Below are 27,411 nucleotides of genomic sequence, written 5' to 3' on the forward strand. Positions count from 1 at the left end.
ACCCAGTGATTCTTTAGGTAGAGCTAACAAACATAGGCTGCACTTTAGTTGGCACACCCATGGGTGCAGTGTAAACCAGTGATTCTTTAGGTAGAGCTAACAAACATAGGCTGCACTTTAGTTGGCACACCCATGGGTGCAGTGTAACCCAGTGATTCTTTAGGTAGAGCTAACAAACATAGGCTGCACTTTAGGTGGCACACCCATGGGTGCAGTGTAACCCAGTGATTCTTTAGGTAGAGCTAACAAACATAAGCTGCACTTTAGGTGGCACACCCATGGGTGCAGTGTAACCCAGTGATTCTTTAGGTAGAGCTAACAAACATAGGCTGCACTTTAGGTGGCACACCCATGGGTGCAGTGTAACCAAGTGATTGTTTAGGTAGAGCTAACAAACATAGGCTGCACTTTAGGTGGCACACCAATGGGTGTAGTGTAACCCAGTGATTCTTTAGGCAGAGCTTACAAACATAGACTATACAGGTGTACATCAGATGGTAACAAGTTTTCCAGTTAAAACTTTGTCATAAAGTGCTATACCATGGCCCTTCGACTATTTCATTATCGCGCTTGTTTTGACGCACAATTGATAGTCAGGAGAGGTCGTATTGTCTAAAACCATAGCAAAAGACAAATTTTCACGCATCACAGCGTTAAGGTAAGGTAATACACGGTATTTCCTTCGGGTACATTTACATTTTCTGTTAGGTTATAGGCGATTAAATCGCATGCAGCGACGAACAAAACGCGAAGCCGTCAGATATTCTAGAACCGTGTTATTTACAGTGCTGTGCATTATTATTGCTTAACTAACTAACTACGCGCTGATGGAAATAAGTTTCGGCCGCTTTAAATTTTGAAACATTTCACTGGTACTGTATAGTCATAATTGGAGCGAAAAGTTAGCACGCGAGCAGGGCGATTCTGCTGTGGTTTCTGTAGTGTGGAAGATATTACGGCAATGAGGCTCCCGAGGTCCGTTCTGGAAATCACAACTACATGTAGGATGAAATGTATTCTGCGTGCAGACGTCTCCTTTTCCAGGTTAGGTTAAATAAACCGTACCAACGGTTTGTCTAACAAAGCTCCCGCGAGACGGTTTCTTGGTGATTTTATTAATTTTTCCGATCCATTTTTTTTTCATCTCTATTTTCGCAGCTTTTGCGATACAAACTAAATTCATTTTTAGTTGTGATGGCATTACACCACTTAATTATGATGGCTTTGGAAGAAACTGAAAATATTGCGCTTCGCGATTTCGCAAAATCGCTGCGGGAATTAAAAAATATTTTCTTCCAAAAAACCGTTTTCACGCTTCTTTCTCTAGTCAATTATCTCGTTTGTCTCGTTTTCTAAAGGTCCTTGCATGAGAACAGAATAAAACAATATTTTATTACCTACAACCTAAAAACCTGATTTTTGACCAGATCGAAACAAAACTGACCTCTGAAATGGAAGAAGAAAAGCCTTTTATTTTTGCCGGCTTCGGCCTGCCGACGCGATCGTGTCTGTTTTGCTTTCATATGATGACATTTTCCTGACAGAAGGGTGTCGGGAAAAACACCTCGCGCTGATCATACGTGACAAAATCCGCCGCGCCTAAGCTAATTAAGAAAAGTCTCCTCGAAAGCTCCATACAATTCCTTATAACAAAATTAAAAGGAATTGTATGGAGCTCTCCGGGATACTTACAGTGCAAGCCCCGTGTGTCTTCTCATGTTTCATAGCGTATTCAACATTTTCACTCTGGAGAGCGAATACAAAAAGTTGTGGATTACACCGGATACGTGTGGGCGAAGAATCCGCCAAGGAAAAGTTCCGGATTCAAAAATATCCCCATACATGTGGATAAATTATTACGTTTTTGCCAAGCATTTGCCTTTCAAATGACACTGCGTATCGTCGTGTGTTAGGTAACGTATGGCCTGGTCGATTGCTTGTCATGCACATCAGAAGTTTCAAGGGAAATTAACGAAGTTCATATCTCAGGTATGACAATCCTGACTGCATGTAAAAAATATTGTTGTTGTTGTTTGTTTGTTTGTTGTTTTTTTTTCAAGTATTTATTGTCCAGAACAAGATTCCACTTCTCTTCTTTTAATTAGCTATCCTAGTTAAAAGTTGCAATTTCACATCTGGCCTTTGTTCGTGGAACAGTAAAGACAATGGTTGGACACTTTCACCGTCTGGCAAAGGTTTGTGTTGTTGATTCAGTAATACCTCATGTACATGAACCTTATTTGTCTCGACCTAAATACGATGTAATGGTACCTGAATGCAGTGCCAACACTAGGGGGCTTAAAGGCGATCAGGCATGCACCCAACCATCTACGATCTTAACAGTTCATATTACTTTGGAAGCTGAAGAGTAAACTATTGTTATGGACGCTGTAAACCATCTTAAGCAATTTGTGCAAGTCACAGGGCACCATACTGCGAATAATACCTTGCGCAGTTTGGTTGTTGACTGCGAAAAGAAAAAGTAATTATGATGCAACAAAGTTATTCCCTCACCCTTGCTACGCGATAGTTGAGCCGACGGCGAACGCTTGGCTGCCACAGGCCAGTTATCGCTGTGGTCTCGTCACCAAGCCTTGTTTCGGAAAAAAATGTTATTTGTTTTTCTTGGATGTTCTTTGAACTCTTATGCCACAGTGGAACCTTGACATAAACAAGTCCTAAGGGACTGGCAAAAATTTTTCACTATAACGAGGTTCTTTTCCACATATTTTATTATTACAAGTGTAAGCCACATCTTTCATTAGACCCGCGAGGACGTCTTATAAAGAGATTCGTTCTATCAAAGTTGCACTGTGAAGACAAAGGAAAGTAAATGATGTGTTATTATTCTATGTTTATTCAGGAATTGTCCCCCGTTTTGACAGCAAAGCTGCTGTTCTAGAGAGCCCGTGGATTTCAAAAAAGTTTATTTATGAAAAAACTGGATTGTGCCTGTCCTTCTCTTATCTTCTTTCCGCTTATTTTGGATCATCAGTAAGTTTTGTACTGCTGACATCATCAAATGTCTCTTTGTGGAGTCTCCAGGGATACCAGGGCCAAACCTGGCAGACAGGTCAAGTGTCATTCAAACCCCGTGAGGATTTTAAGGTACAATGTCTTTCCGGTAACATAATCGATCAAGCTTTTCGCTCCGTCGTAGGATTGATTTATTCAATCATGTCCTCTATTCTGTAGGTTGCTGCTATCGGAAAACAAACGTCTGGGATTAATCCCGTGACAATTAAAAACATTAGGATTGCTGCAACTCAGTGTGAGCGACTACCGCGGCATAGTTTACCAGGTACGAACTCTCTCTTAATGGTCTTCACTTTATCCATAACTGAGTTTCTTAAAACCTTCTGAGCACGTTCAGCTGTCCAGCTGCGTAAAGTCTGTGCACTTATATGAACTTATGAATGATTGAAATATGCAAATAATAGTGGCGGCTTTTTTACTTCGAGGAGCTTCACTGATCAACTATCACTCAAACTTCAATTCTTTTAGGATTCCTGTGCGAGAGCAAAAGTAGTTTTCAGTGCGACAATGGCCATTGCGTAAGCAAAGACCTAGTGTGCGATGGAGACACTGCTTGCGTGGACAACTCAGACGAGAAAAACTGTAAATGCCTCACAAGTGATTTTGTGTGTCCGTCTGGTGAATGTCTTGATGTAGAGAAGCTATGTGACTTGAGAAAGGACTGCAAGGACGGAACAGACGAGGCAAGATGTGGTAAGCAACAGACTCAAAAAAAGTTATAATTATTTCCTGGAATATTTGTTACAAAATCAGGTTCTCATTAATATAGGGAAAAGCTGCTCAGAAGATGCTTTTTCTTGCTCCGGAGGTGGTTGCGTACCATGGTCTCTCACGTGCGATGGAGATGCGAACTGTGAAGATGGAACAGATGAGCCATCTATATGTGGTAATTTTGCATTTTTTACATGTGTTTTTCTTTGATGGCTCTTTTTGCTGCGCATTCAAGTAAACCAGCGATTTGTCTTTCAGCTTAGTAAAATTTAGCTAGTAAACATTTAATGGGTGATACATAAACTTGGTGTAGATGTTTAAACGTTTCAATCTACAGTGAATTGCGTTAAAGGTATTTTCATAGAGTATTAGCAGTAAATTTTTCAATATTTCAGCAAATATAGCTTGTTCTTTTTATATTCATGACTATGCACAGATTAGTGCGCAAGTAAATGTCTTGCTTACCTCAGAATGAAAGCTGCCGCCAATATCCTCAGTTTTTTTCTAGATCTGGACAAAATCCGGACAGAATAGCTGTTACTACCAAATTTTTAGATGGCAATACATTTTTTTTTAATATTTTAGAATGTTGTTTTTTCGGGCCAGGCTGAATATTCTTATTTCTGCCGAATTTATCCTGAGAATATTCTTGTATTATTCTTGAATTATAACAATTTAAAAACAAAAAAATTATCATATACTTTTTGCGGTCTGTTCATTACTTTTTCGTTGTATACTATAGATATGTATTTCATGTACCGTTCATCGTATTGTCATTAGCACTGAACATTTGGCTATAACCAATGCAGGTTTCTTCGTTCTGTTGGGTAGTTTTGCCGTGAGAGGAAGAAATAATTTGATACGGTCAAGTTAAAGAAATATTTTTCAGATTTTCATCTCTCAAAATAATCATCCTTTTCGAAATCTCAGCCTGGGGTTTATTCTTAAAATATTCTTAAAATTTTGCAATTTCAGCCTCGATATTCTTAGCCTGCAATGCAGGCGTATTTTGGGCGAGCGAAAGCTGCTTGTTTATGTTCGTACTGTTGTAGCCGCCATCTTTGATATCATGACGGAGGAAGATTCGAGCAAAACATTCGCGCGCCCGAAGGAAACGCCTACACTGCAGGCTACGATATTCTTATAAAATATATTCCTATAGAAAAAAAAAAGAGTGTACCTACTAGAGGGTACCGTATATTTTAACTTTCCCTTGCTAAACTGTGATTCTAAATACTAGAGCTAGAGTGGACAGTCTAGGAATGTTAAATGAAATAGAAGCGACACTTTCCTTAAAGCTGATGAGCCACAACTTTGAATTTGAAGCAAGACATATTTCGATCGATCTACCATCATCTTCAGTTGTAGGTAGAATCGCATAATTGGATTAAAATCTCGCATTCTGATTGGTTAACGAAGCGAGGTATTTAGCGTGGAATTGCGAGTTAAAAAAGAGGCTAATCGATATTGTTTCGCACCTACGTAACAACTATCGTCAAATTCTAACACAACAACTGCAAAAAAGGTTTTCTACAACGTCATTTTAAAATGTTTTCAAAACCATTGTCACCTTTTGAAGAGTTAAAAACAAACAAAAGCGTTTTCTAAAGTGAGCCGGAGGTTTTTCCTTGTTTTGAACTGAACTACAAATTCTCGGAGAGGCATAAAAAACCTCTTTCGCTCGCGACAACGAGGAAACAAGAAAATCCCGTGAACACGGCCTAGAAAATGGCAAGCCAAAGTTCAACCAAACAAAACGGAGAAGCGACAAAGGAGGAAGTGCCAGGGTCGATTGTCACATATACAGAAGAAGAAATAAATACCTTTAAAGACGACATGGCCCCTGAAAACACGAAAAAGAGTACGCCGCTTGCCATCGTCCTGAATCGTGGTACTTAGAAAAGTACAAAACAGAGCTGAACTTGAACAGCATTTCTAACAGCATTTCTTCTCAAGTTTCAGTGCTTTTGCTTGGACAATTCCTTTCTTCCAGTTTTGCCGCCGAAGAGGTAAAAGGTGTAAATTATTTTCCTTCTCGAGCAAATGACCACTTTGAAAAAGGATGTTATAGAAAAACGGCTTGTAAATTCAGTGAAATACCTCTACTCATCCTTACGATTATTGTAAAGCTTGTTTACATGTATGAAAGTTTGAAAACAAATGTAAAAACAAGCACAAGGTACAAAAAAAGTTGTCGAAGGTTCAAACGTGTACGACTGACCTTGCTTCCTATTCGCTAAGGCAATGACAGTTCTGACAGTTGACTTTGAAATGGCTTTCTGGAGCGCACGCTCAGCATCAAAACAAACAGTATTATTGCTGTTTCCTTTTTCTTCTGATTTTTATTCAATTATGCGATTCAAGGAAAATCCATTACCTGACTCGTGAATTCCACGTTAAATTGCACTTGAAAACCGATATCGCACTCATCACTTCACGATTCGTACGATATCGGTTTTCGCGTGCAATTTAACGTGGAATTCACGAGTCAGGTAATGAATCCTATAATACTGACAGTTACTGCGATTTGGAATAACAACATATGGTGATGCATGATGCAATTGCACGTGACGTTACAACTCGTCATTTCAATTCAAAATTACCGTTTTTAATAAGCGCGAGATAACCAATATTACACACGCAATGGAAAGGTACAAAGAAACCAAATGAATTAAATATTGTGGCGCGAGACAAACCCCGCGGGTTTCCCTCTAAGTAAGTCACGTGACATGGCGTAATAACCATGTGCGAAGAAATGATTGTGAGGCTAGTTGAGTAGCAGATTAAACATGTTTTGTTCTCTTAACGCCGTGTTTTAACTGGGAATCGTGGCATTACACTGGTGGCAGCGGTAAACAAAGACGAACTTCACTGATATATGTGTTCAATGGCGATATTTTCATGGTTTGCGTGACTGAGTTTCATCGTCCTCCGTTGTTTTTCATCCAAAGTCTCTTCGTGTGTTTGCTATCGTGGTCTCGCCCGTTGCAATGGCGGAAAACTCACTTGTGGATTCAGGATTTAAAGGAATGAGTTGTTCAACGCCAGTTAATCCTTTTAAGCGGGAAACCCATTTACATCAGAGTCTGTTTCATCGGTAGACTCATCAATGCATGTGGAGAGTCCAGGTCGGCGATTTCAATCATCGGGCCCGTTTGCATCGCCGCTGGATCCGTCAGTACATGGTAGCAGCGCAAGTCACTGATTTCACTCCAAAAACCCGTTCGCATCGGAGAGTCAACAGGACACTTACTCCATTGATTTGTTTACACACCGCCCGAAGTTAAACAAGCCTATTAAAAATCCTGCGGATTATTATGGTACTCAGTCGCTACGTGATTATTTGAAACACTTTGAGCGTTGCTCTGTTGTTAATGGTTGGAACGAAGAAGAAGCCGCTCTATTTCTTGCTGCAGGCCTTCGAGGAGAAGCCCAAACGGTGCTTAATGGTATGTCTGATAGCGATTGTCGAAACTACGCCAAAATTGTTGACAAATTAGAGCTTCGGTTTGGTGTTGAAAAGCAGCGTGAGTTACATCAAGTGCGCCTTCATAACCGTCGCCAACTGGAAAACGAAAGTGTTCAAGCTCTTGCTGCAGGTATTCGCTCTCTGTCAAGTTTAGCTTATCAGGACTTATCTCCGGACACTCAAGAAAGATTTGCCGTCCAGCACTTTATTGATGCACTCAAGGATCGAGACGACAGGCTTAAATTACGTAGAGATAAACCTCGCACCTTAGATGACGCCCTGTCGCTGGCTTGTGAACTTGAGGCGTTTCGTCTCGTGGATGGAGATGAGCGGAGAAGCCCTCTTCAGGTTCGCTCCGTGGATGACGCTGATAAAGAGCCTGATTTGCTTAAAGCTCAGCTAGATATGCTACGTTCTGACATTCGAGTGCAACAACAACGTCGGGAGACTCAGCAAGTTGCTATGCAACAGTTAGTTGAGCAGATACAGCAACACTCCAAGTCACTCTCTTTGAACACCTCTGGTAGCCAACAGCGATTACCTCCTTCACGTTACTCCAACCGCAATGTTCAATGCTGGAATTGCAAAGAATTTGGCCATTATCGTCGTAACTGCCCAAAGTACAGGGTGTTTCAAAAGTTCGTTCCGATTTTTTCTTCGCTTAAATTTCAATGATTATTAAAGATAACTTTTGTAAACCTAAGCATGTCATTCATTATTCATTTAACATTGACTAACTGAAATATTAGCAGCCAGAATGTCTTCCTTTATGATTTCTGACATTTTCTGGGCCGTGAGGTATACAATGTACGAGCTCCCATAGCGTGTCTAAATTCACACTTTTCCAGGTGAAGTGTGGTCGCTGTCTTATCTAGTCCAGTGTTATGGGGGCTGGATCTTTGTATGTTGTCTCATCAACGATAATCCAGATGGTTACTAGAGAGTTCGCATCACGTGAGTTTGCCGGCCGGTCGTCCTTTGGTATAAAGTTTGCAAATTCTTCTGATGCCATGCCTGCATGAAGTGTGCACCGCCTTTTTTCTCTTCAAGGCTTTCCAACGTTTGTTGGTCACATATCTCCATACCGTTGTGCTCGAAACTTTGATATTGTGAAGTTGAAGTTTTCTTTTTACCTTTCGGTCTTGTTGAATTATTACTAATATGCTTAAAGCTTTTCCGATAATATTCTTCACACAGTTTGTAAAAAAACCCGGCCATCTACTCCTTGGTTTGTCTTGTAAGGTCTTTACTTTTGACCACTTGTTCTCTCGTCGTTCAGACTTCTTCAACAATTTGACAATTTCTTTGACTAAATGAACAGAGTACCGTAAAAATAGATGCCTGAGCTCTAGCACAAACAGTGTACGCCTTTATTTTCGTGAAAGAGTAGAGAAAACAAAAGAAAAGGCCAAAAAAACGAAACCAGAAGACCTACAAAATGGGCAGGAAAAATATGGAGGGAAAAAAAGTCGCGTACGTGCACATTTGGGGAAAAAATTTAAAAATTTTCATAATTTCTTCAAATTTTAGTTTGAAATTGCTTTGAACGGTTATTTAGATAAATTTCCTACCTGAATCAGTTTACATTTGCCTAAGGACGCATTAAATGCTTTGCGCAAAATACAATTTACAATCGGAACGAACTTTTGAAACACCCTGTACAAGTCACTTGACCGAGCCAACCCGGGCTCGGGAAACGCCTGCAGGGTGTCGCCCACGGGCCAGGGGGATGCCTAAAGGCGAGTGATGTTGGCCCCACAAGTGGTACTGATGTGAACAATGCATTTTCTCAGCAATTGCCAAACCAGGAAATGACATTTCCTGATACACCCATGGAACGGTCACATGTTAAGGAAAAGTTACGTGGCCTTTACTTGCCAGGCTTTCTTGGAGGCTCTTGTGTCATGTGGTTGATAGACACTGGTGCCGCACGTTCAGTTTTGTCGTTCGAGGTTTATAATTCTTTACCTGCTAGCGTTAAGTTCAGTTTGAGTTCAGAAAATTCTGCCATTGCTCTTGCTAATGGTCAACAAGCGAAAACTTATGGTGTGGGACATGTCATGCGCCTTGGTAACAGCGAGTTCCAAATACATGTAATTGTTGCTGAGATTGAGGGTGAGGGCATTTTGGGTATGGACTTCCTGTCACAAGTTGATTCACGTATTGACATTGCGACAAACCAACTGTCAATTAATGGCGAAGTGTTTAATTGTTCTTATTTCAAGAACCAACCCCTTAGTTCCAGATGTATGGTTCGACGGTCAACCATGATTGAACCTAACACTGAGGTGATCGTCCCAGTCCTTGTTCACAAGCGTTCATTTAACTTAGACCCAAAGTCGTTTCAATTAGGCACGCGATTGTTAGAACTATGTCTGAACTCACATTTGCAACAAAAGGGACTTTATGTTGCAAGGACTGTGGTTGATGTTACGGAGGACAGGGTGGTCCCCTTACGTGTTTTCAATATTTCTAATGAAGTGTTTCATTTGGCTGCTGAGACTGTGATTGCCCTCGCTAAGCCAGTTACTGATGTCGCCTCACTAGAGCTTAATGAATAGAACCATGACGGTGCTATGGGCCAAGCTAGAGTAATAAATGAACATGTGTCACAAGGAGCAGTCGATATGACTCTACCGAAGGCCTTGCAGGAACTACTTGAGAGAAGCACAGATAATTTAAGTGACAGTGAAACTGAGAGACTGCAGGAGTTGCTATTCAGTTACAAGCATGCGTTCTCAATTTCAGACGGGGACTTAGGCACCACGCACATGGGCCAGCACAGAATCGATAGGGGCAATGCTCCAATCCGAATTCAACCCCGGCGAACTTCACCATGGAAACATGATGAGATAGAACGACAAGTCACTAACCTCCTACGGCAGGGTAAGGTGAAGGAATCGTCCAGCCCCTGGTCTTTTCCGGTTGTGCTAGCAACCAAAAAGGACGGTAGCCAAAGGCTGTACGTGGACTACCGCCAGCTCAACGCAGTGACGGTAAAGGATGCCTTCCCCTTGCCTCGTTGATGATTCTCTTGCTGCTTTGAGTGGTTCCCGATGGTTCTCAACTTTGGATCTTGCCTCAGGTTATTGGCAAGTGGCAATGGTACGGGCACCCAGGAGAAGGCAGCATTCGTAACTTCGAGCGGCCTGTATGAGTTGACCGTGATGCCTTTCGGCCTCTGCAACGCACCCAGCACCTTTGCCAGATTGATGGAACTTGTTTTGAAGGGCCTACATTGGAAGATTTGTTTAATCTATCTTGATGATGTGATAGTTATGGGACGCACGTTTGAAGAAGAATTAGAGCGGTTGAAAGAGGTGTTTGAGCGAGTAGCCAAGGCAGGACTAAAACTTAAGCCAAAGAAGTGTTTTCTTTTCCAGAAACGGGTTTCGTACCTCGGACATGTGGTCACGGAAAAAGGCATTGCTGCAGACCCTGAAAAGGTGGAGCAAGTTCGCACCTGACCCACCCAAGAAAACAGTACGGAGGTCAAAAGTGTCCTGGACTTGCCTCTTATTACCGCCGATTTATCCCTGATTTCTCGACCATAGCTAAGCCGTTGTACAAGCTAACGGAAGCCAAGGCGGAATTTGCTTGGACAGGGCAATGTCAGCTGGCTTTTGACAGCCTGAAGGGTTTACTTACGTCCGGTAGAGTTCTAGCCTACCCTACTAGGGAGGGAAAGTTTGTGCTAGACACCGATGCGTCAGACCATGGCATTGGGGCAGTGTTGTCACAGTTTCAGGACGGGGTGGAAACACCTATTGCGTTTGCAAGTCGGACATTGTCCAAGTCTTAAAGGAACTATTGTGTGACCCGTCGTGAGCTCTTGGCAATCGTTGAGTTTGTCAAGCAACACCGGCATTACCTACAAGGTACAAGATTCTGCATTCGAACTGATCATGCCCCTTTGCGTTCTTGTTGTCCAGGCCAAAGATCCCGAGGGACAGCTTGCACGTTGGCTTGATTACTTGAGTACTTTCGACTTCGAGATCCAGTATCGACCAGGACAGCGACATCTGAATGTTGATGCACTTTCCCGTAGACCCTGTGATGTCCGTTGTAAGTGGTGTAAGGGTTGGAAGTCACAGTAGCGAGCGTCATTTGTTGATGTGGGTGTTCAGACTGTGATGCATGTCCCTTGCAAGGACAACGAACAACCTGTGACTTGTGAAGAACCTGTTGATGCTCGTTGTGCCACTGTTAAGTTAGAACCTACCTGGACTTCAACTTTCTTGAGGGAACAACAGGAAGCTGACTTTCATCTCGAGGTTATTATTGGTTGGAAGGAAGCCGGCAAAGAAAAACCATTGTGGGAAAATGTGTCGCCTCAGAGTTGTGTTGTGAAGACCTTGTGGTCACAGTGGGACCGGCTGCTCTTCAGAAACCGTGTACTTTGCCGCAAATGGGAAAGTGACGGAGGTGATCAGATTATTGACCAGGTCATTCTTCCCGAGAGTCTTCGACAGGCTGTCCTTGAAGCTCATCATAGTCATACGACTGCAAGTCATCGTGGTATACGGAAGACCCCAGGCGCTCTTCAATCTCGTTATTACTGGCCTGGACTTACTTCAGCAGTTCACAGATTGGTCGCCAGGTGCCATTTCTGTGGGTCTAAGAAAACCTGGGGACGCAAACGTCGTGCTCCGTTAAAGCAGTTCGTGGTGGGAGCTCCCATGGAACGAATCGCGATTGACATTCTTGGCCCACTGCCAGAAACCCCGCGAAAGAGCAAGTTTATACTCGTGGTTAGTGATTATTTCACTACGTGGACTGAGAGTTATCCAATACCAGGAGGCCACCACTGTTGCAGAGAAGCTTGTGAGCGAGTTCATTTGTCGCTTCGGTGTACCCCTTCAGCTTCATAGCGACCAAGGAACTAACTTTGAGTCAAAGGTGTTTGCTGAAGTCTGCAGGCTGTTAGACATTGAGAAGACCCGCACCAATCCACTGCATCCCCAGTCTGACGGACAGGTGGAGCGTTTTAACAGGACCCTCATTGAAATGTTACGTGGGAAGATCCAGCAAGACCAGACAGACTGGGATCTACAACTTCTAACTTGCATGATGGCCTATCGAGGTGCTGTTCATGAGTCAACCGGGGTTTCACCTAACCTCTTGATGTTGGGTAGGGAACTGGAGGTTCCCCTGGATGTCATAACTGAGAGACCGCCTGATGTATCACCACTCAAGACGGACTATGCACAAGCTGTTTAAAAGAGATTGGCTAGTGCGCATGATTTGGCCAGGCGTCATTTGAACAAAGCAGCTGTACGGCAGAAGCGGAACTACGACAAACGGCTTTCCGGTAGACCATTTGTTATTGGTGATTCTGTTTGGCTACATAACGTTCGGAGGAAGAAGGGAAGAAACGCCAAACTTGACTGTCCTTGGGAAGGAACCTATCTTGTAATATCGGTGCTATCGGATGTGGTGTACCGTATTCAGAAGAGCCGAAAGGCAAAGCCTAAGGTCGTTCACTCAGACAGATTAAAGCCTTACCTGGGACCCCACTGGAGAGATGGTTATCGAGCGCAAGACAAGAGGGGATACAGACATCGGTTGTGGATTCAAATTGCGTGGACGAGGGACAGTCAGCTCCGGTTAACGCGAGAGAGGGAGTTGAGCGCAACGAAACGGAATCTACGGAAACAGACAAGGATAATGTTTCCCCGAGATTCCAGAATGCTGATTTCATTAGTGATGATAACGGTGACAAGCCTGAGTATGTGAGGAAACCTGAGCCTCGTGCGAAATTGACAACCTCTGTTGCACATGACCTCAACCAGGCGGGTGTCGGCTGTCAAACAGCTGAGTCGACTGTTCAAGGTTTACCTGGGATTGATTCAAGTGTTTGTGGGAGACCGTCAAGGCAGCGAAAGCCACCAAGTCGATTCCGAACTTGGGTGACTGATTAACCTGAAATGTTCAGGGACTGACAAGCATTATAGGACAGTCTAGGCAACTAGACAAGTAAAAGTTAATGCCTTTCATTACCTAAGAACTGTAGACGCTGGGCACGTTGATGAACGAGCATTTGAGACTTGATCTGTTGCGTTTAATTGAAGTTGTTTTCGGAAACGATCTGTGAAATAGTGGACCAGCACTGAGACAGTGCTTAAGTAGGGGGGAATAGTGTGGCGCGAGGCAAACCCCGCGGGTACCCCTCTAAGTAAGTCACGGGACATGGCGTAATAACCATGTGCGAAGAAATGATTGTGAGACTAGTTGAGTAGCAGATTAAACATGTTTTGTTCTCTTAACGCCGTGTTTTAACTGGGAATCGTGGCGTTACAATATCAAAATCTGTTTAAGTGTATAACATGCAGCAATAAGAAATACACAAATAAATAAATATATTAACGTTGATAAAAGTAGTAATAATAAACAACACTACGTAATAGTCAAATTGTTCCTTTCAGGGTCTTCGCACTGTCCGTTGCATAATCTGAGTTGTGATTGGTTTAACTATAACGATTCATTAATATTGCACCAGTGTGTTGGAAACAAAGGTATGGAAAAAAGAGTCTTGTCCTACATTTGTTGATAAATGAGAACTACTTTTTACCTGCAACAGTGAAACAGTCGCTTAATATTATATTATCAAAAAAGCAATTGCAAAAGCTTAGTCTCCATACTGGAAAATGAGCCCAATTACTTCTGTAAAATTCGTTTTGTTCATAACGTGCACAATGTATTTCTGCTAATAAGCAGCAGGTAAATTGGTGAAATCTGAGTAGTCCAGGTACCCCATCGGGGCGAAATATCATACAAATAAACTCATTTATAACATAACAAAAGTCAAAGCGTGCGCTGTCATTGGTCAATTGCCCATTTACTTTTTCCCATGGGTGAATTGTAACAAAAGCTAGTGTGCTCAAAGCCGTACGCGCTATTTTCAACGCTACTGTATTTTTTATACATCCTGGTTGCAAAGATTTTTTCAGAAGAAAAGCATTTGCAAAGAATGATTTGCACACGCCATAGCATAAGTAGATTACAGCACTCACGTCATTTCCTCTACTATTTGTGAGCAAAATTAAAAGTTTCTCCCTTTTGATTATGTTATAAAACAAATGGTAAACGGCTCACCGTGTACTATTGATTTTAAGTTGCACTGAGGAGGATACTCGACTACCGCCTATTGCGACTCTTGCGCTTCTTTCGTGCTTAGCAACCTCCCGCGTGCATCCATAACTCAATAGCACACGCTGAGCCGTTTACCATTTGTTAACTTTACTATGGTTTATCATTTCTTGCTGACAAAAGAAATTACATTGCTCTCTACTTACGAAGTCTTTCTTATGCATTGTGTTAGTTAAATGCGATTTTGAGGATGGACTGTGCGGGATGGAACAAGTTAACTGGCGCGTTGGGTCTGGCTCAACACCCACAAAAAACACTGGTCCGGATTATGACCACACCACATTTCTACCTGAAGGTTCTTGGTTTGAGTGATACTAAGTCTTAAGCATTTCAGTTTTCTCTTCGTATTCCCTCTTGGAAAGGCCCCACCAAGTGCCACAAACCATCTCATGAACAGCAAGCTGCACTAAGTTTATATTTGAAAAAAATTAAAATAGTTATACAACAATATTAGAAACAAAGCAATAAAGAAAATGCTAAAAGTAACGAATAGCTCTTACTGTAAATGATGGGCTGATACATCAACTGAACTTGACAGCTGTTCCAAACTAAACGTTCTTATTATGTCAACGTGTAAAAGACAAAAGCTTTGATAAGATTTCTGGTGCACTTGGTTTGACTCTTCAGTCTTTTTTTCTTTCTAAGTTTAATTATGTATTTATTTCTGTTATTCCTTTTTATTTATCTAATTATCTATCAAGGAAAATACCTATTTCTGGAAGCATCGGAGCAGAAGGCAGGTGAGGGAGCCATTCTGGTCAGTAGTATAATTGGTCCTGGTAAATCTATTTGTGTACAGTTTTGGTATCACACGAAAGGAAGGGATGTCGGAAGCTTGAAAGTCTACATTCAAACAAATCAAACAAAAACGCTGGTTTGGAATACGACAGGTGAACAAGGTGACAAATGGAACTTTGGACAAGTTGGATACAAAGGCGGCTTGAAGAACTACAAGGTAGGGGTAATATTGCAACAAATAACTTTAAGTTAATAACTGTTCTAAAAATTGCTATCCATACTAATGGTGATCTTTTATTACCGAGATTTGACAATCAGAAAACGAGAGGGCTAGTCAGACGTTGTTGTTGTTGCTGTGGATTGATGATATGAAGAAGATAGTTCTCGACCATAATACGCAAGGCTATGGGCAGATAGTTCAGTCACGAATTGACTGATTCTCCCCTGGTGACCATTTTAAACTTGACTGGAAAATTTGTAATGACAGTGCGTAGGACCGCAAGTGAGCTTACGTCACTCAATTTAACTTACTGTATAGAATGACAAATCCCTTATAAGCGAAAACAGATCTCGTTGTTGAGTGATATGGCAATAATAAATATGTTCGTTGAACTGAGATATGGCACCTTTAAACTCGTCTGATTCCTCTTTCCAGGTCATCTTAGAGGGGGTTGTTGGTAGTGGAATTTACGGAGACATTGCCGTTGATGATCTATCCTTCCTTAGCGAAAATATATGTGACACCATAACGGGGAATGGTTAGTTTACCATTACTAAACTTAGTTAAATCCTACTAAACGTCTGGCCGTACGAAGAAAGCCTCAATTAGGGCTTGAACCTAGTACAGTCGAACTTGAAATATGTTAAATGGTATGATTTATAGTACTATTCACAATTTCGCATTGCCCATAGTACGTAGTGTTTGCCCCCACTCTCCAATTTGTTCCTAACCATTGTTACCAATTTCTTCTGGGCGGGGCAATAGTCCCTGAAAGAAAGAAAAGAAACCGAGAAGAATATGCGTGTGCAAGATTTTGGGGACTAAACAGAGCGCATTATGAGCAGTGCGAAAATCGTGAATTCACTGAATTCTATAGTATCATTTACTGACCTAGTGTCTTACATCTATATTATCTCCGGAGATTTTGAGAAGGTCCTGGTCGTGATAGTTTAAGACCACTTAATATGTTCGAAGACACAGGTTAAACGAATGTGTTAACGTTACCGTTTTATTTTCAACTGCTGTATTTAACAGAGCTTCCCGGATGTCTATTTGAGCAGGATCATTGCGCTTGGAAGACGAGTGACAACTGGCGAATGAGTAAACTTTCCCCCTTGAAATTTTTGGAAGAGGATTGGCAAAACACCCTCGGTACGTATATTGCCCCCTTGCGTTTTAATTAACCAAATTGAGCATTTCCCTGTAAATTTCTTAAACGTGATATTCTACAGGAGGATTTACATATTTGCAAGGTTGTTCATGGACTAACAAAGAATCGGGATGCTATGGGACTTTGAAAAGTCGACGCATTTTGCCTGAAGCAGGTTGGAATTGTATGCAGCTCTGGTATTATCTTGAAACCATCGGATCTAGTTCTCTTAAGGTGTCTTTAATAATCAATGAAACCAAAGCCATTTTGTGGAGTTTAGTCTCTCATCAAGATCAAGGAAAAACTGGACATTGGATGTATCTTCGCTTGCCAATCGACTCTGGCTCAAGGCCATACCAGGTGACTACCATAGCTAAATAAAAATCTCTAAAGCTATTGGATTACAAAAAAGCTTAGTTCGCTCAATTTGGGTTGATGCTGCGCAACCCTATCCTGAGTTGGAAAAGAAGGAGGCAGCCGACCTGATTCTATCAAAATGAAAATATAACTGATTCCTGTTTACTTCATCGGATGTTTTCCACTGATAGTTTCCCGACAAGCATCATTTACAATATGATATAGTTTCACTTAACGGACAAAAGAGGCTAAACATGCCATAAATTACGGACCAAACTGCCAAGATTAAAAAAAGGATTTTTGTTTGATTGCATGTTTTTCCAAGTTTTTGTTTGTTGATGGGCAAGCATTTCGGGCTTACTGTATTTGCAATTTATAAGAAGCTTCCCTGCCAAAACGAAGAAACAACTATTGAAAGATAGGTGGCCGGGGCTGCAAGTTATGTTGCCTTTTGTCTTACCGAGAAAACACTTCAGTATCATGACAAGTGTGAAGTCTTTGACGTTTAGTCTTTTTCGGATGTAACTAGGTCCTTCTTGAAGGGCAGACGTCCTCGAAGCAGGCATTCCTTGCCGTGGATGACATAGCTTTTCAAACCGAAGGATGTGAAGTAATTCCCTGGCAAGGCAAGTGTGATTCACCCAGTTGAACAACAACCGCGTAGATTGTTTTCACTGATCTGCAATTATCAGATTCGCTTTCATATAATGTCATTGTTTAGATAGTAAGAAAAACAAGACTTTTAAAATCCCGGTCAATTTCAGCGCGGCTGATATTTGTCAATAGCCCAATGCATTATGATCTTTATCAGTGTAAATATTTTCTAAGGAGCATTGTTCATTTAAAATGTGATTCTGAATTCCTAAAAGTACATCCTGTCGATTACTAAATAAAAAAGCCCTTTTTGTAAATAGTTTCTTAAACACCACCATAGAAATGTACCAGTTAATCAAGAATATCACACACTTTATTCGCACCTTTCACACATTAAATTTCCTGGTACAATTTTCGTTTTTCTGTTGCTGTTTATTATTACCTGTTGGAATATAAATTTTGATGTCTAGTGGCCAAGCTTGGCCAAGTAAACTAATGTTACCTTGTTGGTCCCCAGCTCCTATGAATATTTACGTACACAGTAACTAAATGTATGCCGTTTCAATTTGTCTTTGTTCTTAAAAGTAACATTTGTTCCAGAATATGGAAAAAATCCCCTCAAAACGCAATATTTCTGGAAACTAGACGGAAGCGACAAAGATGTAAGGTATGCTTTAGATTAGAATAGCCTCACTTCCCTTTGAGTATAAAATTAAAACTTGCGATACTAAATGCACGACACGACTTTCATTGTGAGCACCAAAAACACGCAAACGGTTTAAAGGATGCATAGGTACAGAATTTACACCAGCATACTTCAAAAAAATCCTTTAAATCGGGTTAGTGTAGAACATTCAGAAGATGGGGGCTACATCAGAAAGTTTAAACACCTGAAAGTAGACATAGAACAGAAATATGTGACGATAGTTTTTGCCCTTCCAAGCACAAATCGGAGAAATAAGCGTAAAGAGAGTAGTAATGCAGGCTATTACAGGTAGTAACCAATCAGAGCGCAGCATCCATTTTTTCGACCAATCAGAATCAAGCATTTAGCACACGTGACCTCATTGACGTCACAATGCCCATATTTGGGCATAAAAATTCACGTGACCCCATGGGAAAAAGAACACGCACACACAAGTGTTTGATCCACATATTTCACATAGTTTTAATGAACAGACCGCGTAGAACCTGGTAACAAGCGGGACGTATGTGAGGTCCTAATGACGTCACGCCCATTTTTTTACAAATCTAACAAGAGGTCGAGTTCATCCCCAATCCTTTCGTAGCCATAGGGAAAACTGGATCGGGTAGCCACATCGATGACGCGCTTGTCAAACACCAACCCATACTGCTTCACGCGCGGAACCACTTGAATTTGTTTCTTCTCTAAATCCCGTTTGAAATAATAAGGGGTGACAATGTTCAATTGTCGGCGAGAATCCTGAGGCGAGTCTAATTCCGAGAGAATATTGTCTTTCATGGTGTTGAAATTGAGGATGGCCGACCCCCGAACATTCAAGGTGAAACCGCGTACCTTGCACACCACTTTGCCTCCACGGGTCTGGTACCCATAATTCTTGGCGCCCCCAGAAACGAACTCAGTAATGAAGTCCCCATCCAATTCGTCGGTCATGTCTCCCAGAAAATCACCCGTGGTAATAGAGGGTTGATTGGGACGCCACTTGTACACAACACTATCGGTATCATAGTAAAGGACTTGCTGTTGAAGGGTGTCGAGGGACTCGTAGAGCTTGAGCCGAGCATGGCACGTGGTGAAAGCCGCCACAAAGATGTTGGTTTTGGTGCCTTTGACGGCATTGTCTTGGACACTGGTGTAAACGGCCTCCAAGATGTCGTCGGTACAGAGGCGGAGAGTGCTGATATCGAAAGCAGCATCGGAGATGAGCCTGAACAAATGGGCAGGGGATTGGACAGTGACGGTGGTGGGTTTGTTGATATGCTCGCCAAACTTGCCCCAGAAACTGTTCAACATCAGTTTGGCAATGGCCTTGCGACCAGGATTTTTGGCAATGCTGGCGATGTCCAGTCGGATGCCCTCTCGTTCCTGTTAGCGGAGAATGTACTCTCGTTTCTGCTCGAGGGTCTGACACCAACTGGGCCACCCCGCGGATTCTTGTTTCAACTTCAACCAGGTGTTGACGTAATTGGCGAAAAGTCCTGTGTGGCGTTGCTCGGGGGGAAAATGCCAGACTTCGTGGATCTTAACGAGAGTGTACCCCTTTTCGACGGCCTTGACCAACTCAGGGGTGCACCAGGTCCCACGTAGCATGCGATCAGCGTCCGAATGAGGGCAATAGTGGGTTCTGGTCAACATGGGTTGGGCTTGCTCTGTCTGGACACAGGCGCGGCAGAGAGGAAAGGTGAGCTTTTGGCCACAGCGTACAGGCAAGACGGGGTGGAATAGGCCAGCCGGGGGAAGAATGTCCACGGTGGCCAATCCAAAATACGAATCCAGGGACTGGTCTGCAGGTTGCGTGATGATCGTCGGATGACCAATAGGGTAAGGGCAGTTCTTGTTCACCCACGGGTACAGGGAGGTCACATCCACATAGCGTATCTCCTCACCCTCCCCAGCCACAGCATGCAGGGCCACTGCGCCGGTGCGACCCCCAAAAAAGGCCTCGCGAGGTTCCAGGGGTGGGGGGAGATCGAATGACTTCAGGAAACGTTGGACGGCTTCATCCGTGTCCACCAGTTTGTCCCACTCACACTCCCACATTTCGATCACCGTATAGCCTGCTCGGAGCAGGGCCATGCGTTTGGAGAGCGTGGCCTGATACAGTTCCTCCACGCTTCGGTCTGGCACCGCATAATGCTTGACGGATCGGTTGGGAGAACAACAGGGACAGCCATGGTAGAGACACCCATGAAACTCGTAGACAGTACTGGTCAGGGGATCGTACCCATCGACGAAATAACTATTGGCGATGGTCCGAACAGACTGTTCGCCCCCATTCCGAACGTGTCGAATATGGTCGGCACAGGCCCCCTCCTTGGGAAGGAGGTGTTCTTGGTAATAGAGCCACTGCAGGGCCTTGAGGGATTGGTTGACCTGGGCCCCTCGCCAACCTCCCATAGGTTCGACGGCGATAGTATCTGGGGTGAGATGGTGCTTACGCCAATACAGATTACAGGCACTGGCGATCGTGATGCACTTGGCCATGGGATTGAAGCCAGCCTGCCGTTCAAATTCTTGCTGAAAGGCTTCACAACCCGCTTTCAACAGAGCCACATCTGATTTGCAATAGTCGATCATTTCTTGCTTGAAATTGAACGTGACATGACGACGGACTTGGTCCGCATGCCAACGGGTCAGTTCGTCTTTCTTTTTGACCATCATACCCTCGGGATCGTAAAATTCCAAATCGGGGATCCGACCCACGTGCTGTTGATGGTCGGGGGTGTTGAACAAATGAGGAAAGAAGCCCTTCTTTAATTCAGTCAAATTGAAGGTGCTGGGAAAGGAGGCGAGTGGCATGGGCAAGAAACAAAACAAGTCAATGAATTTGAGGGGTCCGCTCCTGAAGGACAAGACTTTAGCGCCCACAGTCAGTTGATCCACCACCTCGCGTTGTTGCTGGTACAATTCATGGAGAATAAACATGCCGTCAAAACCTTTCAAATTGTGAAACACCACATGAATCTCCAGCTCTCCCTCGTTGTCCGGGATGTCGGTGAGATCATCTAAATCATGCAAAAATTGTAGGGCACAGTCCTCCCCGTCCAATACATGAATGGTGGTTTCTTCACTGGACGAATAACACAACAAATTGGCCACAAACACTCCCTCTGCATTCTGCATGGCTTCAAAATCCGCGTAAACAAACAGGGGAGGGGGTGGCGCCACCATGCAACCTCCCCCCTCCTCGGTTGGTTCAGACTCTTCCTCGTCCTCCACCACGGGTTGAATGTAACACTTGTGGTCTTGGATGGGCACCCATGCTCGACACACGGGACATTTGGCGTGCCCGCGCTGGTGACGTTTGTTACGGACGACCGTGTACTGGGCCTGACACTTGAGACAGGTTTTGATCGATTGACATTGCTTGCTGTCCACATGATGACGTTTGCAATAGGCACCGTAAAACATGCGGTGACACAGACTGCAATACTCCGTGGGGCGGGTACCGCGCACATAATCTTGACAATCAAATCGACCGCACGCTTTGCAGCGTCTCCCTTGACAAGTATGATTGGTGCGGTCGTTGGTGTTGAACCCCCGTTCACAGTCCAGGCAATAGTAGGAACGATTCACAAACGCAGGAAAGGACGTGCAGCCATCAAAATGATCATGGGATTTCAGTAAACGAATTTGATGAGGGGCGGTGGGTCCTTTGAAGATCAGAAAAAATGGTTTCATCCGGGTCATCACCAAGAGTTGATATTGAGACCCCAACGCTTGTTGAAATTGGCGAAGCTCGGGTAAACCACAGGGACCCTCGGCGACGCTCGCTTGCTGATGTAAGGCCCGGGCTTGACGTTGCTGCACCGGAAACCCACGTTTGTGATTCTCCCAGTCGCGAAACTCGTCCACACCTTGATCTTTATGGCAGTGGGCTCGCATAGTGACGATGGCGCGGGCACAGCATAGGGCATCTCTGTTTCGGATGGGGATGATGCATTTTTTTTTCTTGTTGTCTCGATCCAGGCATAGACGTCCCACATTGCGTTGTTTATGTCGACCAGACCCTCGGCCAGGCATGGAGACAAACACCACATCCACTTGGAAACCGCGATCGGGGTTGAAGGCTTCATTGCTATTCAACTTGCCAGCCAAGGTGGCCAACATCTCATCCAAACGAGCAGTGCGTTGTAAAAACTCCCCCACGGTGAAATTGGCTGTTTGATAAGCGTGGGTGAACCCATGAGCTGTAATGGCAAAATTGACAAAATGATGGGCAGGTCGCTGCTCGCGGCCGAGTTCCGTTTCAATGGCTTGGTGTAACGCTTCGGTCAAAGCCATGCCAATATTATCCCCAGGGACAGGATCCCGCAATTGCCATAATTGCGCATTGAATTGTGCTCGCTCCACCACATCACACCAGCGGCGTCGTCGACCTATAGGTTGCATGGTGAATTGAAAGAGAGGGCCACGGGCGGCAGCCCCTCCCAACTGTTCCCACCGGTCAAAGGCACGGTCCAACAGAGCATCCCCCTCTTCATCGTCACTCAAGAGATACTCCTCCGCCATGACGGCGGAAACACAATTTGAAATTCCCGCGCTGGACGTTGACTTTTATAGACCTAACCACGTGATCCCTCACCAACAGGGATTGGTAGACAAGGCTCAGGTGAGAGTCAGGTGAGGGGGTTGATCGACAGGAGGAAGATCAGGGGTGGTCCCCCCCCCATGGGTACAGATTCCTTCAGTCTCCTCTGGGCCTGGACCGAGATCAGTGATTGGTGGAGGGAACCCTAGCTATTAGTCCATCGTCCAGAACAGACGTCAGTTGTGTTCGAGATGCCCAACAAAAATCCAGAGAAGGCGAAACAGTTAAAGCACGAGTGGTATATGAAAAACAAAGAGAGAGTGTTGCAACAGAAACGTGAACGGCGTGCGGCCCAGAAAAAGCTCAAACCACCACGTCCACCCAAACAACCCCCTACGCCAGAACAGAAAGCCAAAGCCCGAGAGTCCAACCGACTGGCCTGTCTACGGTATCGAAAGAAAAATTTGGTCCAAGTACGTCAACTGAATCGGGACTATTACCACCGTCACCGCGAGCAAATTGTGCAGCAGCAGCGGGACCGTCGTGCCAGGAATCGACAGACCAGAGAGAGTCCATTTCGAAAGTTACGTGCCTTAGGAGACGTGTGTGCCGCCCGGTTAATCGAAATAGAGCATGGATACGCCCGGATCGAGCCAGCCCAAGAAAAAGAGGGATCCCGAGACAAATAAACGGAATCAAAAACTGTATCGACAGCGAAAGTATGCGGCCGTGAACGGGATCGAGGAGGTGAAAGCCCTCCACCGTCGTCGTTACAACAAACGCATGGCGCGAATGAAAGCCAACGGAGAGTACGAGGCCTTCAAAGCCAAAAAGGTCCAGGAGGGCATGCGACGCTACCATGCCATGTCCGAGGAAAAGCGCAATGAGGTGAAATGTAGGAACGCGCAATGTCAAAAGAACTGGATGCAGAGATTGAAGGAGGAGGGGACCTACGAGGCCTACAAACACCGGTTGAATGTGCGGCGGCGGGCGTTGCAAGCGGAGAAAAAGCGAGCCTTAGGCGAGGAGGAGTGGAAAGCCTTGCAGAAACGAAAATATGAGCAGCGGATGGAATCGATTCGACGTCAACGCTGGCAATGGTTGGACGAGCAATTGGACCGTCCCTTTCCCCTCCCGTGGTTACCGTTAGAGTGGGCTGAGTCCGAGCCTGAGGAGGATACAGTACAAACCCTTCGTGCGAACGCGTTGCAGCAAATGGACCAGTATTTGTAAGAACAATATGAGTTTATTGTTGTGGCAATTCAACAAGGTTGTCTTTTTATGACTATGTTAATGTTGTTCGTGTTCACATGCCCAATCTCAGTTTGGTTTTCATAATGCGTCTGACAATGCGCTCCGTCAGGGTTTTGCGGCCAGGGAGTTGATCAATCTTGGCAATCATCTTGCGATCCGCCACCCATTTATCTTTTAACGTCTTGGCTTTATCATAGTCCATGTCATGCACTTTAGCAATCCTGTCTAACCGGTTGATGCCGGGATCCCCACGGGCCAATCTTTTTTTCAAATGGGTCCCAGGTCCCATGTACTGATAGCCGGGCTAATGAAATTCAATGCCCGTCTTGTTGAGGAGGTTTTGCACATCAAATAACTTGCCCCCGCGTTGCGATCGTCGTCGCCTCGGTCGGGCACGGGGCGCAGCAGCACGGCGTCTCCGGGTCCGTCCCATCACGGGGTTTTCCACGTTTTCCACTCCAACGCTTTCTTGGCCAGACTTTCGGCTTTCTTTTTGGCGGCGTCGGTCGCTTTTTTGCGAATCCCGCGCTTGACCGCTTTCTTGATAGATTCCACACGTTCACTGGGTGTATCCCACGGTTCTGCACCGTACGTGTCTGAAAAAGGCAACTCTTGCGCCAACTCCGCGCTGCTCGGTTGAGGCGTAAACTTGAGTTTCTTTTTGGCACTAGGGGTGATTTTCGGTTTGGGCGGGACAGGTGGTTTTCTGGGTCCTGCAGGCGTGGACCCTTGTTTTATACCCTGGGTCGCCTTGACCAATTGCGTAAACCACGCTTGCGTAGGCCCCGCCTCAAAATCATCGTCGCCAGGGGTCGTGGCCCCTGTCGCGCTCACACCACCGGCCGGGGCCCCAAACGGTTGGCGCACTTTTTTGGTCCAATGGCGTAATTGACGGCTCACGGCTTTGAGTTGAGGCCGTTTCCAGGCATCGGGGGCATCACTGGTCAGGAGCACATGTTGTTTGGCGGCCAAATCGGCGGCTTTGGTCAAGCAGGTATCTTCCACCAATTCTTGTTTGTACTTGTCTTCTAATTGTAAAAAAGCAGGGGCGTTGTCCACCGTGGTGCTTACCATCTCGGGTTCCATGGTGCAACTGAGGTGTCTTGTCTAGCGCATGCAACGTTTATAACATCGGTAGAGTTCAGGCCAGAGGGCACCGCCTTTTTGAGCCATCATGATGGCGCGTCGTCGTTTCACGGAATGCGCGGGTTTGGCCATGGCGCGTAAACTCTGGGCGTGGGGTTTGAGCAACGTGATGGTGTGTCGGGAGCGGGGGACGGTGCCACGGAGGGTGTTCATCACCAATTCACTAATCGCATTGATCTGATCCGCATTCGCCATCCGTAACAATTCTTGTCGCTTGTGTTGATTGGCTTCTTGTAAGACGCTTTTCAAGAACGGGGCTTGACGTTCCATGCGCCACTCCATGATGAATCTTGAGTTCAGGCAAGGACCAAGGTCTATTTATGGTAAAAATGGCCCCACACCTGCCACACAATTCGCCATGATAATGCGTTTGCATGTGATCTCGACACCGTGAACACAGGACCGCGTCATACTGTTCGTCCCAGTCCAAAGCAAACGTGACGGCTTTTCTTTTCTTGGGAGTGGTCCCCTCAACGTCGGTGCGCCCGCCGTGGGCGTTTCTTCCTCTTAAACGCCCCAGGCGAGAGAGCCACTGCCAACATGGGGAGCACGCCTCCACGTTGCAATCCACGTCGACGGCGTCGTATTCGGGGGACATAACGATGTCGGCGTCCATTGGGTCCACGGACCATCGTCCAACTAACACCTGTCCAGGTCCACCCAGGTCTTTTTATACATTTTCATTACATGATGGAACAATTAAACGATTCCCCCGAATAGCGTTTCCGTTTGCCTGATTCCACTTCTCGTCGGCGTTTTTCGCCAATTTTGATGGCGCGTTTGGTTTGATGTTCCCCGATGGCTTTAGTGCCCTTATAGCCGGCTTTAAGAATCCCGATAGGCAGGGCAGGCGAGACACCCCCCACTTGACCATAGGTCATACGCCGTGGTCGTTTGGCGGGGGGTCGACGTCGGGTCGTGGTGCGTTGGCGTTTGCGTCGGGGTCCCATGACAGATCCTTTTGAGTGTGGTGCACCACGAGCCTCTTTTATACATGTCACATCAAGCTGCAATCAGGTCTTCTGGTATAACCCTTCTTTCTCGCCCAGGTTCGATACGAGTCCTTGCTGCCACTAGCGCGATACTGACGTTTGTAGTTGGCCACCATTTGTTTGGCGGCCCTTTCTTCGGCTTTAGAAGGAATCTTCCACATATCCTTGTCCTTCAACAACTCAATACCTTTCTTCCAATCCACTAGGAACGGTCCTATCCCACCCTTCATCCTACGCCGACGTTGTGGGCGTTTGCGTTTGGCGCTTCGACATTTGCCACACATTGCGCTTCGACGTTGGCCACACATGGTACTGGGACGGTAGAAGGAAGGACACTGTTTTTTATATCTTGTTTTCACGGTCGTCGACCCCGTCCACGGGCTCGGCCACGGTCACGACCACGTCCTTGGCGGGGTGGCGGTGGTGGACTTGGACTGGAGGTTCGCGTAGAGGTGTGGCGCACGGAAGGACGCCCTCCCTTTTCGTACAACGTGGTAACGGTATTGGTATGCGTGATATTGCGAATGCGCCTCCCTCGAGCACGTTCTTGAGCATCTTCATTGAGCAAATCCAACCGTCGCCTTAATCCCCGCCGTCGATCGTCCATCGTCCTCATCGCCATCGTCGTCCTCCAACGGAGGAGGGGACGAATCGGGGGACGGAGGAGAGAGCACTCGGGGACGTCGTCGCGGTTGTTTGGCCGCGATGGTGGGACGTCCTGTCGGGGTCGTCATCGTGGAGGTGGTGGTCCTGGTCCCTGCCCCGGCACTGCGGCGGGTGGTGGAGGGGCGTGAAGGAGCGGTGGTGGTCGTGGCGGTGGTGACAGGTCGTGGTCTGGGTCGTCTGGAGCTGGTGGTGGTGGTGGTGGAGCGTGTTCGAGTGGACGTGGTGTGACGGGTTTGGGTCGCCGTGGTGGTGATGGTGGTGGCCGGGGCGGTGCCTGTGCCTGCCACGGGCGGTAGCGTAAACGCATTCAAAGCATCGTCCACATTGACCGGGTAGGTCAAATTAAAATCCTCAATCTCTTGATCCAATTGGGCTCGATCGACCGGGCGGGTCAATTCGGTCACCATGTCCGTCATGCTGCTGAGGTCCTGGAGGGGAGGAGGTGCGGTGGGGGAGCCCACCCCGGCGGGCGAGAGGGTTGGAGTGTCCATGCGGGTCGATAAGTCAAGTTGTTGTCCACCTTCTCTTTGCCGGCGGACCCTGGCGAGTTCTCGTTGCAGCTCGTTTTCGAACGGCAGGGACATCCACGGGGAGGGTATGCACTTGCGCCTTGCCTTCTCGGGGCGTTAAATGACTCCACAAGCGGTACCGATCATCCGACGCCGGATGCACATCCAACATCAAATAGCCAAAGG

General features: G+C 45.4%; 2 protein-coding genes across 2 annotated transcripts in view; both read left to right on the top strand.

Annotated features, from left to right (window-relative positions):
- The window catches only part of LOC140941391 (relaxin receptor 2-like), a 134,479-nt gene that overhangs the window by 78,199 nt on the left and 28,869 nt on the right, over window positions 1-27,411 (top strand). The window lies entirely within an intron of this gene.
- The window catches only part of LOC140929897 (uncharacterized), a 51,260-nt gene that overhangs the window by 3,316 nt on the left and 20,533 nt on the right, over window positions 1-27,411 (top strand). The window contains exons 2-14 of the mRNA XM_073379616.1: window positions 1,914-1,989; window positions 2,864-3,108; window positions 3,196-3,301; window positions 3,505-3,729; window positions 3,806-3,922; window positions 13,642-13,731; window positions 14,538-14,660; window positions 15,067-15,320; window positions 15,759-15,861; window positions 16,359-16,475; window positions 16,556-16,833; window positions 17,360-17,456; window positions 18,025-18,091. Of these exons, the coding sequence (XP_073235717.1) occupies window positions 1,914-1,989; window positions 2,864-3,108; window positions 3,196-3,301; window positions 3,505-3,729; window positions 3,806-3,922; window positions 13,642-13,731; window positions 14,538-14,660; window positions 15,067-15,320; window positions 15,759-15,861; window positions 16,359-16,475; window positions 16,556-16,833; window positions 17,360-17,456; window positions 18,025-18,091 (1,898 nt within the window). The remainder of the gene's footprint in view (window positions 1-1,913; window positions 1,990-2,863; window positions 3,109-3,195; window positions 3,302-3,504; window positions 3,730-3,805; window positions 3,923-13,641; window positions 13,732-14,537; window positions 14,661-15,066; window positions 15,321-15,758; window positions 15,862-16,358; window positions 16,476-16,555; window positions 16,834-17,359; window positions 17,457-18,024; window positions 18,092-27,411) is intronic.

This window comes from Porites lutea, chromosome 1 (assembly GCF_958299795.1).
Source record: "Porites lutea chromosome 1, jaPorLute2.1, whole genome shotgun sequence".
In the NCBI taxonomy this organism is placed as follows: Eukaryota; Metazoa; Cnidaria; class Anthozoa; order Scleractinia; family Poritidae; genus Porites; species Porites lutea.